The sequence below is a fragment of the Grus americana genome, chromosome 1 (genome assembly GCF_028858705.1).
Source record: "Grus americana isolate bGruAme1 chromosome 1, bGruAme1.mat, whole genome shotgun sequence".
NCBI lineage: Eukaryota > Metazoa > Chordata > Aves > Gruiformes > Gruidae > Grus > Grus americana.
In genome coordinates, this window is record NC_072852.1 from 147,583,987 (window position 1) to 147,604,463 (window position 20,477).

Here is a 20,477-nt window from a genome sequence, read left to right on the forward strand (position 1 = left end):
AATAAAATACTTAAAAGGAGATTTAAATAATAGTTTTTTTCTTTTGGAAAAGAAAACTGTGTCTAATTTTCTCTGCAAATGTGTGTGACAAGGTTTAAAATTTTCTTTGATTGATAATATATGTGGAAGTTCTTAATGCAGTCAGCATTTCACGTCACTTGGTTTTGAAAGCTTTTAGATACCAAATATGAAATGAGTGGAGAATTGGCTTGTTTTACACTGAAAATTATAGCAAATGGATTTTTTTCCCATTTTTACTTTCAAAGGTGAGAATATTTTCTAATGTGAAACTACACTATCATTATATCAGCAGGAGCTCTGCAAAAACCCAAGCTCATCTTGGCTATAGCAGAGTATAAGTCCATTTTATATTTGCTGTGAAACAGTTTCTGTCTGTTAGTAGGAGACATTTTACATGGTTGGGAGCCTGACCATCCTGTTCTTAATGCAGGTATTCTCTGAACTGGTAAAGAAAAATAAAGTGCTGTAATAGGCACATATTTCTTTCCCCTGAAATCAAGTCATTGTTAGAGAAACATAACATGTTGAATTATATATTGCTAAATTTTTAGAAGCAATTACAGTGACTTCAATTTCAGTTTGACAATAACGGATCTGTCAATTTCCTTCACTGTCTTCATGTGTTCAGAATCTGGTCATGAGCATTCGTGCTTGTATTTGAATTTTTTTATTAACAAAACGTCAAAGGATGGATGTTTTTCATTTCAAGGTACCTCCCTCTGCAAAAAAACCCCCACCAACAGATGAGCTCTGCGTTCAAAGACAAATGGCTGTTCGGGTCTTCCAAAACAGTTTGTCTTAAAGCACTTGTATGTTCATATTTTTTAATTAGAAAGATGAAGGCTAATTTTGTGTTTGTAGAACAAATGCTGGATGGACTGACTGCAAGGTGGGCTCCACCTGAAAGGTTTTGCTCCTGAGATACTTGCCAGAGAAAGGTTGCCTGTCAAAACGTACTAAAATACTATGAATGACTTCCTGTCTTATTCCACATAACCAGGGTTTGGACCTGGCAGAGAGTGGAAAAGAGAAGCAGTAGCAGGCAAAGCAAAGCACGAAGGGGAAACCACCAGTGCTGTGTCAAGAATGTGGCAGGTGTTGTGGTTGCCCTCCAAGGCTTTCATACAACTCCCACTGAAGTCAGCGTGGGCTGTTTGCCAGTTCCTTGGGTAAGAACATGTCCCACTGCACTGTCCTACCTATCGATGCTGCTAAGTGGAAGCCCTGCAGCTGAGGACTGATCTAGATCAAAGTCTTCAACTCACAGGTAGTCTAGTGGGAAGTGTAATCCTGGAGGGAATTCTTGGAGCAAAATCATAGAACCATAGAATGGTTTGGGTTGGAAGGGACCTTAAAGACCATCTAGTTCCAACCCCCCCCTGCCATGGGCAGGGACACCCTCCACTGGACCAGGTTGCCCAAAGCCCCATCCGACCTGGCCTTGAACACCTCCAGTTTGGAATCTGCAAAACCTATTCACAACAGAGCTGGCTAGCACCGGACAATCGACCAAGAATAATCTGAAAATACCTGTTAGTTAGTACAATAAAGTTCTCATTCTTCATGAAGGGACGTGATGTGTATATTGCAAGGAGGGGCCCTTATGAAGACAACAGAACTGACTAGAGAATCAGATGTCGCCATGGGAGTCTATGGTAAAACTCCCACTGACTTCAGAGGGGAAGAACTAATCCCAGCACAGCTACTGTTTTACTAAGAAGCTGTATTTCCTGTAATGACACACTGATTTTAAAACATGTAATAAAGATTGCACCTTGAAATACTCAATAAGAGCTTTCGAATACTTGACTGCATGGTCTCTCTTGAGTCGAAACATCCTCCAGTACAGAAGAGCCAGGCAGCGGTAACTAGAACAAAAGGGAGAGCAGAAGGTAAAGGGTGCCCCCTGAACAGTAATCCCAATTAATTATCTTAAACTCTCAAAGTAACATGAAGTGGAAGGCTGACAGCACCTTGCTTACTGTTATTATCACCATTTGTTTACAGTACTTCACACTTTGCCATGGACTCATGAGCAAGACCAGTTATTACGGCCAGAACAGGTCACACTGACAAATGCTACCAGTGAGGTATTAAGCAAACCATAACCTGAAGGGTTTGCAGGGTTGGGGGTTCCCAGGCCTTGACTCTGGCTTGAAGTCTGCAGGTTTGTCCCATGAAAAGGTCATTACAGGCCTGGAACCCAACTGAGGCATTTTTTTATTATCATTTCTTGTAAATGCAAAGGCAGCCTTTTGGGATATCTTATCCTGGGACTTTATTACAACAGCCTGGAGCCTGTATAATGAACTAGAGTCATCCCAGGTGTGTTTTGTGTACACCTAGTGGTCTCTTCCAGCAGCTGGAGATAGCTGGGAAATGGAAACCTTGGACCTGCACAGATTTCACTGACCAAGCTCCTTTGTGGGAAGCCAGAATGGGGATTGTGTTGGAGCCCAGAGGCTATTCCTAGGCCACCACTCTGATTTCTTCCCCAGAGGAAACTGGCAGTGGGCTGAAAAACTCAATGTGGTGTACTCGAACTGTCTGCCCTCGTGCTCCTCGTTAGTCTGCAGAGTGCTGCACACCTTTAATGCTATGTAATTAAATGAGAGTAATAGCTAGTAACTATAATTATACATCACAATAACTGATGATCAGCATTCAGGACACACAAACTCTTTTTTTCACTATTGGCTTCAGGTGCACCCGTCTATTTTCCAAATCAAGACTCACCACCACCTCTTTCTAGCAAGCTTTTTGATCAGCAAGTGTGGGATTGCCCCACATTAACACAGCCTTCAAAGCAAAAATCTGGTGTGTTTTGCTTTTCCTTTGGCAGCAGAGGCCTTATTTTTAAAAGCAGTATTTACTCTTGGAGCCAGCCTGAAGCACCATAAGGCGGCTTGAGTTTGGAAGCCCAGAGTGCTCCCCACACCCAGGAGCTGCCCAAACCTCATCAAACCCCATGAATTAGCAAATTACTCTTGGGGAAAAAAAAAAAAAAAAAATCCCAGCCAGGGTTTCTCAACCGGTTTGCCTCCTGTCCTAAAGGCAGAAGGTGAATTTCTGCCTTTGGCCGCTGGAGGACAGTCTCTCCTTAGGAGAAGGGGAGCCGGGTGAGCCGGCTGCCTGGCAGCCAGCCCGGCGGGCGCTGGGAGCAGCCGGGGGATGCGGTGGCCTCGCAGCCACCATAACTCTCACTCTGTCACCTTCACAGGTACAGCGCATATGCAAATGGTGTCAGCTCATCTGCTGGCTGGCAGACGGTGAGTTAGGATTGCAATTCATCGCCCAGAGAAGGCACCGTCTGCTTTCCCTCGCGCTGACCTTTTCTGCTGAAACAGATGCAGCGGCTCCGTGAATTTTGGATGCGGTTCCGCACACAGAGAAGCGCTCTGGCAGTTCTGAGCGACCCTTCGTAATATGGCTTTCTTTCTTTCTTTTTTTTTTTTTTTTTTAACTGTTCTTTAGTCGTTTTCCCACCTAAGCGTTTTTAAAGCAATTGCCGTGAATGCATTCTGTGCTCCTCCCGCCGGCACAGCAAACCAGTGACAAAGAAAGGGCATTTAAAAAAAAATTGCATTTCTGAATACTTTGTTCTTTTTTATACAAATGCTTAATTAGGACTCCTTATTTATGGAGGCTAAAGATGCATTTTGTTTCGATTTTTAACAGATGGTTAATAGATGTTAAAAACACACTTGCTGATTGTAAATGTCCACTTACTGAGAATCAGTAACCATGTAATAGGTATTTTATGTATTAACTACGTAGATATTAAATTAAAATTTGATTTTAATAACACTTTAGTATTTTACTAGCGATCAGCAACCATCCTATAGAATCTAAGATGCGTGCATATATATCTAGAAATCTCAATTTAGAAGGTAATCCAAGAGGTTTAATTATCAGTATCACTGTATCTCCCTTCATATAATGTAAATATAATTTATGATTATTGAGCCTAAAATGTCAGCCACAAAAGAAATTACTGAGCTATTGGTATAAAAGTACATCACTCATAAAAACAACAAACCATCAGGCATTTAAAAATTAATTATGCTGACGTACCATAGCTGACCTGTCACAGTCAATAAGTATGAATTGCTTATTTACAGAGGCAGAATGCAGACCTGGTACAGTGATACAAGGGCTGGACCTTCCTGGAGCAGAAAGTATTCTCTTAATTTCAATAGACAACATAATCTTATCTGGCTGCGTCCAGCATCTGATTTTCAAGAACTGGCTGACTGCAGAAAAGAAGCCTTTTGAGGAAATTTTGATCTACTAACCATAATGCTGCCAGCTGTTTGTCTTCTGGTGTGGCGTTGGGGCCTGAGTGGGTTTTTAGTCTCACTGCATACCTTCAGCAAAAGGAAAAAAGCCAATGTGAGTTAACTGAGACGGCTTTATATTACTGATCAGAGAGCTAAGCTGGCCGATGTCATTTGATCTGATCCCTTATACATATTTGCTCAAGTTACCAAACATGCATATGTTTTTCTGGTTGTGTTTTGGAGCTAGTTTGCCAATAACAGTGGCTCCCTGCACTCTTTAAACAGCAGTAACTCCATTGAACATCCGTCAGTCCAGACGGGAGCCTAGCTGGTGAGGTGGTGTTGTCCTACCAAAATAACCTCCGCTGCTGTGGAGACCCAGTTACACAGAGTTCATGCAGAAAGGTTTTCACAGCATTTGAAGGCAGGCGACAGCCTGCCCTGAAGCTGGTGCTGCCCTCACCCTGCCAGTTCTGAGCGTGTCTACCCAGATTTGCTCCTCCAAGCAGAGCAGAGCAGAGGGGGAACATGTGGCTCAGAGCTATTTTTGCTCATATGACATTACATTCAAATTCTATAAATATTAAACATCCACAGAGGTAGCACTGCTGTTTCAAGAGTGTATGTGCTATGCAATCACAAATTAGTTTCTGGAAATCTCAGCTTCCAGCTGAATACCTGAACAATGGACAAGGTTAGGACAACACATAGCACTTCTGGGCTCGCTTCCAGAAAAATACCTGTTCCCCATAATTAGCTGCTGGTGTTTTTTCGTATCTTTGTTTTCAAACTTTAATCCTGATACCTGTGCAAAGATTTGGTATGAATGTTTTGTTTCCACAAGCATACCTAGTAAACCACTTATTTTTCTGAGCTGCAGCAAGTGAGATCAACAGCAAGTCACACTACAACACAACCACAGCTATACACATTATTGAAAGCTACAGATCTGCAAGCAAAATTCATTTCCAGACTTAGGACCACATATTTACTACCATGAAAAAAGACAGGGCAGACAAAGAAAGAGCTTTCTGCCTTTTGAAAAAAAAAAAAGGGGAAGAATTGCAGAGATGGGATGTACTATTCTCTTACTGAAAAAAAGACTTGGTTTTGTTTAATAACCTTCCAGTTAGAAAGCTGGCCTCAATCCACTGAAATGCATGAGAAGACAGCCCTAAGTGGAATAAAATGCCAATGGAATTGTTAACATGCAAAAAAAATCATTGCATCAACACTACATCTGAAAGAATGCAGTTGTTTTAGAAGCTTTGCTCCACTATGAATATGATTAAAAATTAAAATGTTTTACTTCCTATGAACTTAGTCCTGACAAGAGCTGCGTGGTTGACTGTCCTGAGGAATGATGCTGTGGTCGCTGGCAGTGCAGCTTTCTCTGTGAGTGTGGCTGGGCTCACTCTCTGGCGGAGGGAGTCACTCAGCTGCTGGGATGATTTTGACCTTTGTGTTCTCTACCGACACTGTCAATAATATTATCTATTAGTACCAACTATAAAGGAGGAAAGGAGATAAGAGACAAACTTTCTTCATAGGGACTGAGGGTGGGACTGAATTTGAGACTGTCCTGTTTGAATAGCCATGAAGGTGACTAAATGTAGTGTGAACCAGATTGCTTTTGGGACTCCACTGGCTACAGTAGGAGCATACACACCAAATGGACCCTGAGTGTCCATTTTTCTATCACTGTTCAATCTTCTTTCAGGTAACCATTAAACTGCAGTCCTAAACACGTTGTAACATTCTGCAAACTACCACTCCATGAGAATGGTTTGGTATTATACATTATTATTTTTTTCCTTTTGAGTAGCACGGGACTTATACCATGAAACTCTTGAAGAAATTTGCAACTCAAGTAATATGAAAAGGTTTGGGCTTTTTCTTTTTTTTTTCATTCTACACAGTTTCCTGATTTAATTTCCATAGAAATCACAGCTAATACACACATATTACATATGACTGACCAGGCACTTGGGAGGGCCTCACTTCTCCCTTTTTACTGTATCTAGGGAATTATGTGATAATGTAGATGAGCATGTTTGCACAAAACAGAGTAACCCCTGAGGTCATCTCTTCCCTTCCTACCTGATGAGTTCAACTGTTTCTGAATACATTGTATAAGGGGATTTAGATTCCATTGGGCCTTGTTCCATTGCATTTCCACACTCAATAAACGATAGTGCTGCTTCTGCATAATTCAGTGCCTTTCCAAACTTTTCCACCTAGAGGGAAAAAATAAGGACACAGAGAAATAGTGTAATCATCAAGATATGGTTACATTTGATGGGATTTTCTCAATGTCAATTGTAAACTTGATGCAAGTTGGTATATCTTCAGATTCACAAATTTTCCTATGAGAAAGCTAGACCTCATCAAACCCTGTGCATCAGTGAAAATTGTAAGATACAGAGCGTAGAGCTGAAAAAGGCTACAAAATGTTATTTGGACCACACTCATGTGTCCAAAGAAGGATCGACTCTGCCTAGGACATTCCTGACAGATCTTTGTCAAAGCTCTTCCAGTGCTGGAAATTCCACAAACTCATCAGGCCTTTTGCTTCAGCTTTCATTAAAAAGGGTTTCACATATGTTTGCAAATGTAGTTTTTCATCACTCAGCAAAGAAAGGTAATTATTATTGTGAACTAAGGGAATCAGAAATAATACTTTGACTACTAACTCTCTTATTCAAAGGATCATCTCTGTTCTCATGTCTTCTTTATCCCTACCATTTTCATCAGTGACCATACTTTCCTCTTCTCAGCAATTTGCTTTCTATATCCTCCTCCCCTTTCAGGGTTTGCTCTGCTCCCTCAGCTTCTCCTGCCATCCTTTTCCCTTGCCCCATTTCTTCTCCTATTTTCAGTACTTCTTTGACTCTCTGTGTGTGTACGTGTGTACTTATACAGATATACATACATATATGTCCTCAACAATGGTGTTTATGCAAATGTGCACATAATGTTCATATATGTACACTTACATACCACGTATCTGCTCTCAGAATTTTTTTGATGTGGATAGAGGTGAATCATACTAATACCTCTGTGTCCTGACTTCTTTTTCCTTCAGACAGAACTCCTGTGGTACATAAAGCCCATTAATGGACTGGATGCATTTGGTTGAAATCTGATGCACACAGTGAAAGGTTAATGGACCTTATTCTTTTCCAAGGGATAAAGATTTTAAATAGTAACTTTGGAATGGCACACTGGCTTCAATCTATTTTAGGTTCTTATGAGACTCCCATTGCGATCATACCAGAGAACTTCACAAACTTTTTATTATATTTCTCTCCCCAACGCTCTTCTGCGAGTGGAAGTGCTATTATCCCAATTTCACAGATGGGGGGACTAAGGAGCAGAGAGACTTAGAGTAATTTCCAGGCTGCTCACTCTAAGTGCCTATACTAGGTATTGCAGTGCCAAAGTAGGAGCTATCGAGCCCAGCAAGGTGATTCAAAGTGCCTGGAGGCACTTTGGCAATATGGGAATTCCTCCAGGATCCCTACACAGTTAAGGAGGGAGAGGAAGTACCTGCAAAGGGCTATTCACAAGGTGTAAGTAAGGTGCTGGTCCACTGCGTACAGAAGCTGAATGTGAAGGATGTTTCAATCACGTAACACTGATGGGAGGCTAGTTAAACTGTGCCTAAGTGACTTGCGTGCAGGAAACTTGTGGCAGAGCGGAGAATAATGCTTGCACCTCCTGTTTCTGAAAGTCTAGCATAAAAATATTTCTCTTCAGGCTAAGAATTTCCTTTGCATATTAAGTGATTTTTTCCATTCTGTTTAAAGCAACACACTAAAATGCACCATTTGTACTTCTCCACAATATTTTCTGATTTAAGACTCACTTTAGAGTAAAATGGAACTGAATAAACCACGGAAATTTGAACTTATAAACTCAGGTAGAGTGTAAAACTCAGTGTTAGTGTCCTAAATTAAGGCCTGCTTCTGCTTCTTTGGCCTTTTTACATTCTGTACAGCTGAGAAAAAGAGGTGAAGAAACAGAGGCTCTGAGCTACCTTTCTCCTTTCCTGCTGCTGTGACAACAAAGTGTCTGTATGACAGGGCAAGGCAAGACTGCAACTACTCCCACCTGCAAGACGGCCACATTAATGCAGGGGCCCATCCCATATATTGCGTCTGCCATCCCAGAGGCCTAGTGTTTTTTAAGACTGTGCTGGCTTATTCATAGTGCTGGACAAACATAGACTTGGAGAAAGCTGAGAGATGGCGAAGCGGAGCTCTCCCAGAGCACTGCGGACTTTGTTGCACCCATTTGTTTGGGAAGACAAGCATCCCTTCAGTGGTCCATATAACCTCACATTCCCCTTTCTCAGGAGGGTCTTACCAGCTACATTTTTAGACAGGTCAAAGCCAGGGCCAAGAATCTGTTTGTTGCAACAGTCCTTTGTGTGCAAGGTGTTCCTCTGGGGTTACACAGATTCCTTGTGTGCTTCTGATTATATTAGGAAATGTCTGCCATGAAACCTGGATTCTTTTGGCACCAAAAAGCCAAAGCTCTTTAAAAGAAGTAAAAATACCTCAGCCACCAGACCAAATTTGGGGATACAATTATAGGACTTAGCCAGCTAGTTAAACTGACAAGATAGGTATGTGGATCCGTTACACAGCCTCCATTACTATAGTTACTAATTAAAGCAAAGGAATAAATGGAAAGTTTTATTTATCCAGGCCTTTATCTCAGTAAGTCATTATTTGTTAAGTCATAGTTTATTGGGCTATGAACATTTGATTATATAAACATTTCTTAATTTAACAAGCCTAGCCATGCTTATAATAGATTTTATAATTACCCCAGCAATACTGCACTGATGAAGAAACAGCATTACAAAAATAATTTGGAGCAACATAACTGGAAAGAAAATGTTCTCACCATTGCATCTGCTTTATGCTTCTTCCGTTTAGCTTCCTGCATAAAGTAATCTGCATTGCGTGGCCTACCAGGGGAAAATAAGAAGACATTTTATGATTTTCTGAAGTGCAGAATATTTTCAAGTTATTTTTCCCTTATTTTAAACCTGATTTGCAAACATTTTTTATGAAGAAAATACACTTATCATGTAACCATGCATCTTCTATTTCCAAATTGCTGCCTGTGGAGACAATAGCATTTATGGCTGTTCTCATTCTTTAGAAGTCAGTGATTCAAAGCAAAAAAAGGCTAATAAAATGTGGTTTTATGGATTATATAAACTGCTTTCCAAATTAGTGCAGTTTTGATCTGCAAAACGGATGCAAGCGGAACAAGTTATTCCATCGTCCCCTCTCCCTGGTGCTTGCTTACCTCTTTTTCTACTCCTCTCTGTACACTGTCATTTGCCTTGGCTTCTCCCTCCTCTCAAAACAAGTGTGTGTTTAATCCCTCCACTTTGAAAACACACGTTGAATCTGTTTGCTTCCACAACTACTATCTCACCTCCCTTCTCCCTCTTATCTGTAAGTATGCTGAGAGTGCTGTTTACTTTTGCTGCCTGGAGTTCATCTCCGACTCAGTGCTGTGCTGCCTGCTGCAATTCCACTGGCATTGCTTGTGCCAATTTCTCCATTGATTTCTCCTCAAACTGATCTCAGAGACTCCATCCCTTCCTTAACCTACCTGACCTACTGACTGCAGGGCTCAAATTCAAGTGCCATTTCTGATCCAGACTTAGCCACTTCCATTCAAACTGAAAACACAAACTGATGTCGTCTTGGCAATGTCTGGTCACCAACTCTGTTAGCTCCTCATAGCTGAAGCAAATTTCTTCATCTCCTCCCACAAGCTCTCCCTATTGCACCTTTCTCAGCCACTGTGAACTGCCATTTGCCATGTCATTTCAGGCCCTAACCTTGCATCTTCAGACTCACAAAAGTCTTCACATTTCCTGACCCTGCAGATTCTTCCAGTCTCATATACATGGGGGATGGCCTTTCTCTTTCTCTATTCAGTTAAAATATGTCCTTGTTCTTCTCAGCTTATGCTGTGGTTACTGCCATATCCTCATCTATCTCAGAGAAGGAAGTTTTGCCTTGCAAAATAGTTTTCTTAGTATTGGTTAGAGTGTCATCCCTTTGCCCTTATCTAATGAAAATGCGATATTCCTGAGTAGTCCAAGTATGAATTCTGATGTTCTTACCATTCACGCTTTTAAGTGCTTGATGTTGTAAATGATATGGTACTATTGCCACTCAGCAATGTGTTGTAGGTTAACCCCAGCAGGCAGCTGAGCTCCACCCGGCCACTCACTCATGCCCCCCAGTGGGATAGGGGAGAGAATCAGAAGGGTAAAAGTGAGAAAACTTGTTGGTTGAGATAAAGACAGACTAATAGGTAAAGCAAAGCAGAACAAGGAATTCATTCATTCCTTCCCATAGGCAGGCAGGTGTTCAGCTATCTCCAGGAAAGCAGGGCTTCGTCGTGCTTAACGATGACTTGGAAAGACAAACGCCATCACTTTGAATGTCCCCTCTTTCTCCTTCTTCTTCCAGCTTTTATTGCTGAGCATGACGTCATATAGTACGAGATATCCCCTAGACTACTTGCTGTCGGGGCAGGGTGGGAAACAGAAAAAGCCTTGACACTGTGCAAGCACTGCTCAGCAAGAGCTATAGCATTCCTGTGTTATCAACGCTGTTTTGGTCACAGATCCAAAACACAGCACCATAAGAGCTACTGTGAAGAAAATTAACTCTATCCCAGTGCAAACCAGTACACAATCCTAACTAGGGCTTTTTTGAAACAGATTTCTCAGCACACTTGTTTAAAAAATGTTTTGTGTCAGTCAGAGAAGGTACAGATCTAAATACTGAAGTCAGTGGGATGGATGAATAAAAAATTCCTGCTAATACTAGTAAGAACATGCTCAGATCAATAACTGAGATCAGTGGGAGCAAGAGGGAGCCTCTTGACAAAAGAAGACAGCCATATGTACTTCCTTGAGACCATTCCAGTGCGTTTACTTAGTCTGTTTCCTTCTACTTAAGTGCACACGCTTTCAAGGACATTTAATTGCATCATGGAAGGTTAGTCAACCTTTTTTGAAGAGAAGGAAGGCTACATGGAAATAAAATTCCAAGTCTGGCTAATTTTGAATGATCTCTGCCCTAAAAAGCTTGTTGATATGAAGAAAAACAGTTCCTTTGCTCCAACTTTCTTTAAAATATTATTCTCCTTCAGAGTGGAATTTCCCCCTAGCTTACTCTAGCCAGTAAGTCAGAAAGGGCACTAAAGACAGGTTTGTATCCCAGTACATCATAACCTACTGCAGCTGCAAATACTTCCTGTGCCCAGCAAGATGCTAACATCTTAATAATACAAACCATCTGGATTTGGTCTTGGTCAAAGTCCTGGTTTCAGCTGAGACAGAGTTAATTTTCTTTCTAGTAGCTGGTATAGTGCTGTGTTTTGGATTTAGTATGAGAATAATGTTGATAACACACTGATGTTTTTAGTCGTTGCTAGGTAGTTGTAGCGCTTACACTGTCAAGGACTTTTCGGCTTCTCACTCCCTGCCAGGTGCGCAAGAAGCTGGGAGATCACAGCCAGGACAGCTGGCCCAGACTGGCCAAAGGGATATTCCCTACCATACAATGTCATGCTCCAGATATAACCGGGGAGGCTATCTGGGAGGCAGGATTGCTGCTTGGAAACAGACTGGGCATCAGGTTGTTTTTCTGCATGTGGTGAGCAATTATGTTTGTGCATCATATTGTTGTTGTTGTGTTGTTGTTTTTATTATTATTATTTGTTATTACTATTATTATTCTTCTCTTCCTTTGTTATCCTATTAAACTGTCTTTATCTCAACCCATGAGGTTTTTTTCCATTCTTCTCTCCATCCTCTTTGGCGGGGAGGGATGAGCAAGCAGCTACCTGGTGCTTGGTTGCTGGCTGGGGTTAAACCGTGACAGTCAATTATGAAATATTAGACATTGAAACAGTGGTTGTGGCTTGATATAGAAAAAACCTATGTTTTCACTGAAGGCCATTGAAAGAATTCTTAAAAAATGTAAGTCCCATTTCTCCTTATCTTGTGCAATGACCTAGGTTAGATGGTTTACTATGAAGTGCCAAAAAGCAAAGCAGGGCAGAGCAAATCATCAAAACAGTGGTCTCATCTCTCTGAAATGATCAAAGTGATGAACCTTTACATGATCCTTTCAAACTCAGGTCATTAAAATATGTCCTTTGCAACATCCCCAACCAGCACTATATGTCTAAATTGCTTGTTTGAAGCACGGTAAGAGGCTGTAAAAACAAAGTGAGATAACACAATGTAATTACGGTTACTTATTTATAAGTTAATTGTAAATGGTTTTCAACTAGCAGGATTTATTCTCCTCAGTTATGATTAGCAATGAGGGTATTACCAAGAGGCATGCACATTAGTGAGCCAAGAAGCTTGCTTTGAGGGTCTGCTATGGTGTGGTTAAACATAATGCAACGTGCAAAACCTGAAGTCATAAGTCTGTGCTAAGTCCAATTGTTTTTTGGGAAGCCTAATATAAAAAAGAAACCATTAAGAGGCTGTTTTAAAGCAAAACATATATATTCTCAGTGTGAATATTTAGGTATTTCCATAGGAAAAATGCAAGATTGATTTACAAATCAGGGGATACCTAACAGAACTTAAGACTCATTGGGAAAAAATAGATAGGGTATGTTTTTTTCTAGTTTCTTAAACAGTGCTTGTTCAATAGTGTTAATAAATATGCCAAGTCAAATTCTGATCTCTTTATGCCATCTTCTTCAATTTATCACTACATGTTAATAAACTTTCTATACAGATGACTAATGTGCATTTTGGGTGAAAATTAAAAGCTGAAATGTCCTATAGATTTAATGTATGTTTATTTACATTGCATACATTTCTTAAATCACTTTAGTAACACAATAAGGAGGTGCTTGGATTTAATTATTTTTGGATTTTTTAATGTCAAAGAAAGGTTTCAAATTCAGTTTTGTTTAGAGTCCCACTGCACATGAATACCATTTGTCTTTTTAAATCCAGTATACTAGTTTAAATTATTATGTTATGAAGTAAAAACAAAACAAAAAAAAAGAAAAAGATAAAAAACCTTCTTCTATAGGCTCCTTGAAAATAACAGGTTACTTCAGCTCATGTACATGTGAAGACACATGAGAAAGAGGATGCATAAATTCATTACTCAGGATTGTTCTTTTGCACACTGCACATTTTGTATCTGTGAAGTTCACAAAAGATTGTTAATCATATTCTGATTTTATAGTGATTGAGAACCCTTATCTGTTACAAACTTCAAGGTTCATCCAAATTTCCGCTGTAACTTGGTCTTTTTAGTGAAATATGTGATAATCTCTGACTGGATAATTTGCAGGTAATGTCATTGCATACTAACTTCAGACACTATATGTTACTGTTGAGAGGCAATATGTAGCTGTTACTGAGGAGAAGCAAATCTGTTTTCTCACTGATGAGATGCAGAAAGATCTTCAGCTAAACTCCTTTTCAGGTCTTTGGTTTAAGGTTTGCAATCCCTCTGCATATCACAGCCTTGCTACAGCCTGAGGAACCAGGGAATAGGGAAAAATTCTACAGGGTGGAAATGGTACCAGGCTACTGGTTGAACTGGAGTGGATGTGAGTAGTAGAAGCAGCACTGGAGTCTCTTTGTTAGGCTAGAAAGGTTACTGGTCATGAATGTAAACTGAAGTCCCATGGAAAGTTATTCAGTGACTTCTGGTTTTCAGACAATTGAGTCAGATTCTCCTCTTAAGCTATTTACAACTGTATGTATCTATCGGTGTCAGCACTGTCACTCCAGATTTACAAAAATAATTCAGGCCTCTTTTTTAAAAAAAGTAAAATTAAAAAGAAGTCTGAGTTCAAATTAACAGGTACAATCAAATGTTTTATCCCTATTAATAATCTTGACTGCACAAGAAAGTCTTTTGTTTCCGAATATCTGATTGTTGGTACTTTTGGAAATACAGTCCTCCTCAACAAAGCCAAAAAGGAGTTCTAATACACTGCTCTAATGCATCTCATATATCTCTCTGAAAGGCAAGAGAAAGAGCGTAAAGCATCAGTGCCAACTTAGTCAGGCTGCTGGTGAATTCTCCCTGGGATCAAGTGTCATTATGCGAAACTGGCTGCTCTCGAGGAGAATTTACCCTACTATGTTGATTGGGGAAAGCAATCAAGTACCGCTGGAACCAGTTCAACGCATTCTCAGTCAACACTAGCCAGTCACCTAGGCAGTGCAACAGAATCCAGCCTTTTACAGAATAACCCCCCCACGGCTAGATCTGATAGTACAAACAAGGCCAGGCTTCCTTTTCAGCAGCGGCATTCAAACCATTTATGACTTTGACAAGGGCAGCCTCAGTAGCATGGCTGTGGCTGAATCCAGGATGAAATTTATCAAACAATCCGCTACTGTCCAGAATTTCTCTCACTCGCTTTGCCACCACTTTCTCTGGGAGCTTGTCGAATACCAGCAGGAAAGACAGCGTTTCCATTGCTTGTTATGTTGCACGGGATCCCAGCGTGAGGTGAGATGGCTGCAGGCATCGTAATTACTCCCCTTCCAGAAGCAGCCTTTCAGAATTTCCGGGCTGTTGAGCTCCTAAGAGTGATGTTACCATTACCCAGGTGAAATGCTTGTGTGTGTATATGTTCCTCTCATCCTATTTAGCTCTATGCCATTACAGCGCATCTCTGCCACCTCTGTCTTTTGCTGCCTTCTCTGAATTTAATTTACTCCAGTTTAGCAGATAATTGCAAAAATGTAAACTCATGCAGTAAAAAAAGGGAAGAGAATCAAACAAAGTGAATCAATAAAAGCCTTACTTCGTACAGTAATTTATCAGCATCTACTGCAACATAATCTCCTTGGAACTCAGCGCAACCGCTGGTATTTACAGAGTACGGTGTAGCTTAGACTCCAATATACAATTTTAATTATAACTGCATTCAAAACCACATTTTTCATCTAATTTTTATATTTTATATGAACTAAATACTAAACTATAGCATTTTCTGCTTAATTTACATAATCTACCACTTGTACATTATTTCTTACTGTGGTATGGTGCTTTATGAGGATACATTAAAAAAACCTAATAAAAGTTCAATTAAACATCATAAATGTAGCCAAGTGCATATTTTAATACCCTTCAGAGATAATGCTGCTGAAGTGTTATAAAAAACAAACTAGTGCTTCCTCAGTGTACAACAATTGCATGTAATAAAAGCAGCTTAAATCATAATTCTAAACATAGGACCAGTTTCACAACTTTACTAATCTAGACCTTAAAATGGTGAGTGTGCTGGAAGGGAGCAGAACAGCGATATAAGCAACTTTAAAATTTGATGAGAGCTAGGGACAAATCAGAAGAAACTGGCGTGGCCAGGCTTAGCCCATGCTCAGTTTTGAAGCTGTGCCAACAGGCCTTGAACTTTCAGTCCAAGAAGAGAAGAAAATCCTGTAAGAGCAAGAAAACCATGTGAAGTGAAAGACGGGAGTACGCAGCCCTGCCTATTTGCTGTTTCACACTGGGACGTGTCAGGAGCATGTCTGACATGTTGGGTCACAGATAAAGGTGGTCATTTTGGGGGTAAAGGACAGAGCTGAAGGTGAGGAGGAGGTATTACTATACAAAATAGTGTTCTCCCCTGATGTATCATGGTCTCCCGCCCATTCCACAACTTAAAATAAATGCTGTTTTATGGGACATGGCAGAGCTGTGCCTGGGGCATGGCATGCATGGTGGCACACATGGTGGGGGAGAGCCCATGGCACTCTGCAAGGTGGGTACCCAGGAATGGGAGTCTCATGCTCACTATGGCAGACCCAGCAGGGGAGCGTACAAGTGGAGAGGGCAGAGGGAGTATTTGTGACCTGTTTACATGATAATGCTATAGGCATTTCAGAAAGACAAGAACAAAGGATCTGATCGGAGTCAGGCCAAATGTAAGAAAAATTTACTCAATCACACAACTACACAACTATTATCTTGCTGGGCTTAGTATAACAAGGTCAATAGCTTAGATTAGATGAATAGATGAATAGTACAGATACCTAGAGGGGGAGTTACTGTTGCAAAAAATAGCAGACAAAATTAAAGCCTGGCACCTAATTTAAATTAAATGAAGAAAGATAAAGTAAGTACGGATTCCTATTTTGGCAAAAATGAAAAATCCCCCAGACTACCCATGTCAATACAGTGAAACATGAGAGACCAAGAAAAAGAGTCAAAATCCACTACAAATTCCTGGGCACGACCCAGATTCATGACATAAAGATATCCATGTGAAATCAATATCCAGACTAAATCATGCAAGGGCAAAGTGTACATGTGAAGAGAGCAGAATGAAAGGCACTTGAGCTCCTGTATTAAAAGCAGACGGGGAAAACATTACATCTTTGCAGATAAACTACAATTGTGTCTCTTTTTTTATGTTAAATAGATACTCTGAAATCAACTAATTTCAGTCGAAGGTGGGTTGAAAGCCTTTACAGTCAGAAGCAGGGAGAGAAGGCAGGAACACAGCAGTCCACATTTATATTGTTTCAAAATGCCATGGAATCCCACCCTGAATTCCCAAGAGGCAGCTGAAAACCAAAGGCAGAAAGGTCTTTCTGGGAGAGAAACTACCTGGCAGCCAGCTCCGATGTTCCCAGCTCTGACAAGTGAGGAGCCAAGGTGTGGGTGAAACTGTTGAGTGACAGTATGTGTGAAACCTGAGTCAGTGAATGGGGTATCTACACTGAAAGGAGCAGGCGATCCTGAAACAGAGACTCTGTCCAGGGCTCTGTCCTGCAATGCCTTTCTAAGAAACTTAGAATCAGAGGATTTGAAAGAAATCATAATCAGGCACTAGAAGACCAGGAAAGCATCTGATAGGGATTCTGAGAATTCATATTCCTCATGTGCACTAAGTCATCACAGCCCCTCTCCAGCTCCATGACTCATTGTTGGTTCTCAAGATGAACAGGGTACTCCCAGGCTAAAAATGAGTTTGAACAGTCTATCTGCGATTCTCTAGGCTAAAGTGGTTATGATGCTCTGCTAGTGTGGGTCATTATCACTGGAAGATGAAAATATCCCTAATATGTTGAAGGAATGAACAGGAAAGCTCCCAGGTTTCCTTGGGGGGATCACAGCCTTTGCACCCTAGGGCCGTTACAGTGAGCCTTCTAGTCCAAAAGGAAAACTTCTGGGTAATTACATTGTGGAAAATGGACTTTAAGTCAATTCTTCGAATGTATGTAAAGATGTTTTCCACCGCCACAGAGACAGCAAAGCTGACTTAGGAATTAAGCTGCAAATAGAGGCATTAGAATATCTCTTACACACCACACCTGTGAATCCTGGCATCAAGGGTGATGAAAACCCACAGTGCTCTGTGATCCAGCACAAGACGACAAAACCTGAGTTACACTGGGATGGACTTTTAGCTCTTCAAGGACAAACCAATGTTTGCTACCTAACCTGAGGAAAATAAGCTCTGTCAAGAACCAGAGGTATGCTAGAACAGTAAATACCATGGAAAGTTAAATGAGACTTCCTCATATTCAGTAAAAGACCTAGCCTAGTCAAATAGCTGCAAAGGGGTTTGGAGGGTGCTCATCACCTGCTGTAGGCATCTGCTCATTGCTCACCAGTTGCAGAGGTGAGGAAAAACTGGGAGAGACTGGCAGGAGAGACTGTCTTCTGTCTGAGAGATTGAGCTCTGCTGGGACCTGGAGGAGAGTTTGCTGAGCTCTGCTCACTGTTATGATTCACTGTGGACTAAAGATATTTTCTAGTCAAGCTGTAGAGTAAGAAAAAGGCACATCAAAATCAATTGATGCAAACAAATCCTCTTTCCTGAGTGGCAAAATTATCAGAGGATATTTCAGATCTGAGTCTGCCAGTAAAACCATTCCTTGGCTACATCTGTGCAAGTGAAATAAGCAGGGCAAGGATACCAGCTCTATCATTTGATCATCCATGCTGTTTAATCGCTAATACTCTCCCTGGCACAGTCTTGAGCTCAGTCCCAGACAATGCCTGGGCACAGCTGAGGGACAGCACAGGCGAGGAACTGTTCTCAGGAGGCAGTGAGCATTCTTTGTTTTGCAGAGTGAGGACAGTTTAATCACATAAACATAAGCAGTGCTGGACTACCCGCCCATAGGAACAGAGGAGGGGCATGGATGTAGCCTGTAAGTTCAAATGAGGTCCACAGCTCTGGCTTTTCTTTGATGACAGGGAATAGTGGCTATAAATTCTTTACCCTGTGAGAATCTCCTGCTAGAGCTGATTAAGCATCTGTTTCCCACCAGACCAAACTCTCACAAAGTGTCCTGAAAAAGAAAGTGGGTAGGTGGTCTTGCAGAGAACAGGCAACTTAATTACCTAATCATGGGAGGCAATGCCTGCTGTCTAATCGTCTAATGTTATTTTCTCATGGGCAGTGTACACATGAGAAAATTCAGTGCCACAGGTAAGAAGGGAAGGAGAGGAAGAATGAGATGGTCAGATGAAGTCTTGAAATCTCCCAAAGCCAAGAAATGGAGCAGTCCAAAGTAAGCATATGAATTTGTGAGGAACTTAGTGTAGTAGATGTTGAATTATCTGACCAGTGATTTTTTAGATTGCTGATGAGAAGAGGAGCGAAGCTCTTTTCCTTAACGGTGCTCCTGAGGATGTGCTCAGCATTACAAAAGTCTCTCTAAATACTTCAGAGGATCAGGTGTCCTTAAGGCATTTTGAGCAATGCAAAATGAGATGACTTCCAGATGTTGTATGGGTGTCACAACCCAAGAGCACCTTTTCTTTCCTACTCTGAGGCAGAAGAACAAGGAAGAGGAGACTGAAAATGACAGACTTGGGGTTCAAGCCAAAACAAAGTGATGTGACAAGAAGTTATCTTTTGAGCTTTTCATGAGCTCTATGCATAACACCTTTACAGGCTGAGTATTTTCTGGGTATATGGTTTACTGGTTGACAAACAAACACAGGAATGCTATCTTACAGCAGGATATGTCCCTTGGACAACGTAAAGCTGGTGTGTGTGTGTAGCACCTAAATCCATAAAGATGGCACAAACACTCAACAAAATATGAATTAAAAAAAAAAAGCTGAAGAAGATGTATTTTCTTGCTTCTATAAGGCCAGAAAGGACAATAAATGTGAGTGAAGAAAAAATACACCCTAAGTTTGAAAGGGTAACCCACAATGCAAGTAAGAAAATAATCCTGAGGAGCATGTTCCGCTTTAGCCATAAGGAAAACTGTGAAGCTGGGCACACTCTGCTCTTTTTTATACCACACATGCAGTATTTTGAGGAGGGTGTAGGACTGTGCCCTCGGGCACGCACAGCATGTCTGTGCTTATCACTTCAAGGACAACAGACTTTGTTCCTAAATGCGGTTATTGGGAATTCTATCATTCAGTGAAATTACAGCAGGACTGAATTTGGCTTGAAGCATTATTATGTAGCCTTGAAAATGTTCTCTTCATAGAGTCAGAAATGGCCAAAAATCAAGGAAATCTTGTTAAGAATTAATACTGGAAACAGCATTGATGTCACTTATACATGGCATGCTGGGTACCTTGAAGCATATTTAGAGCAGGCAGTAAACAATGGCAAACCAGGGCAAGTAGGATTTTGCCTGCCTTTTGAAGACTGTTAGCTATATTTACTTCTATATTGCGATGTATGTGTATACAGCACTCTGCCAAGCAAGATATACTTTTTTATTGACCTACTTGTGTTCCAATTTATTGCTAGTGACAGCTGTTGTCAATGATCTGGAGAAAATAAATTGAGAATAAAGCAAAGAGACACCAATTGGTCAAAAAAATTAGTTGTTGTTTTAAATCAAATATAAGGGATTTAGTCTCTTAAAAACTATAGCTTCTGATTAAAATGAAGACTTTAAAGCCATGGCTGGATTACAGTAATTCAGAACTTCATGGATTATGAGATGAAATACTTCATAGGCATAATTTTGGACAAAATGCTGCCATTAGGATTACTACATAATTTTAGACCTACTGTATTGCATTTCTTCAAATCCTCTGCTGTGGTACTATATGAATTTGAAAGACACTGGCTGCCTTGTTTAATTTGATCCTTCTAGCATGTGAGTCAAATTTGTTGACATTTAACATTTACAGCCAG

At 40.7% G+C, this 20,477-nt stretch overlaps 1 protein-coding gene across 1 annotated transcript in view; it reads right to left on the bottom strand.

Annotated features, from left to right (window-relative positions):
* Nucleotides 1–20,477, bottom strand: part of AFF3 (ALF transcription elongation factor 3) — a 332,349-nt gene that overhangs the window by 11,091 nt on the left and 300,781 nt on the right. Inside the window, exons 15-18 of the mRNA XM_054813187.1 lie at nt 9,216–9,279; nt 6,402–6,538; nt 4,317–4,388; nt 1,796–1,889 (exon numbers count right to left, since the gene is read on the bottom strand). Coding sequence (XP_054669162.1) covers nt 1,796–1,889; nt 4,317–4,388; nt 6,402–6,538; nt 9,216–9,279 — 367 coding nt within the window. The remainder of the gene's footprint in view (nt 1–1,795; nt 1,890–4,316; nt 4,389–6,401; nt 6,539–9,215; nt 9,280–20,477) is intronic.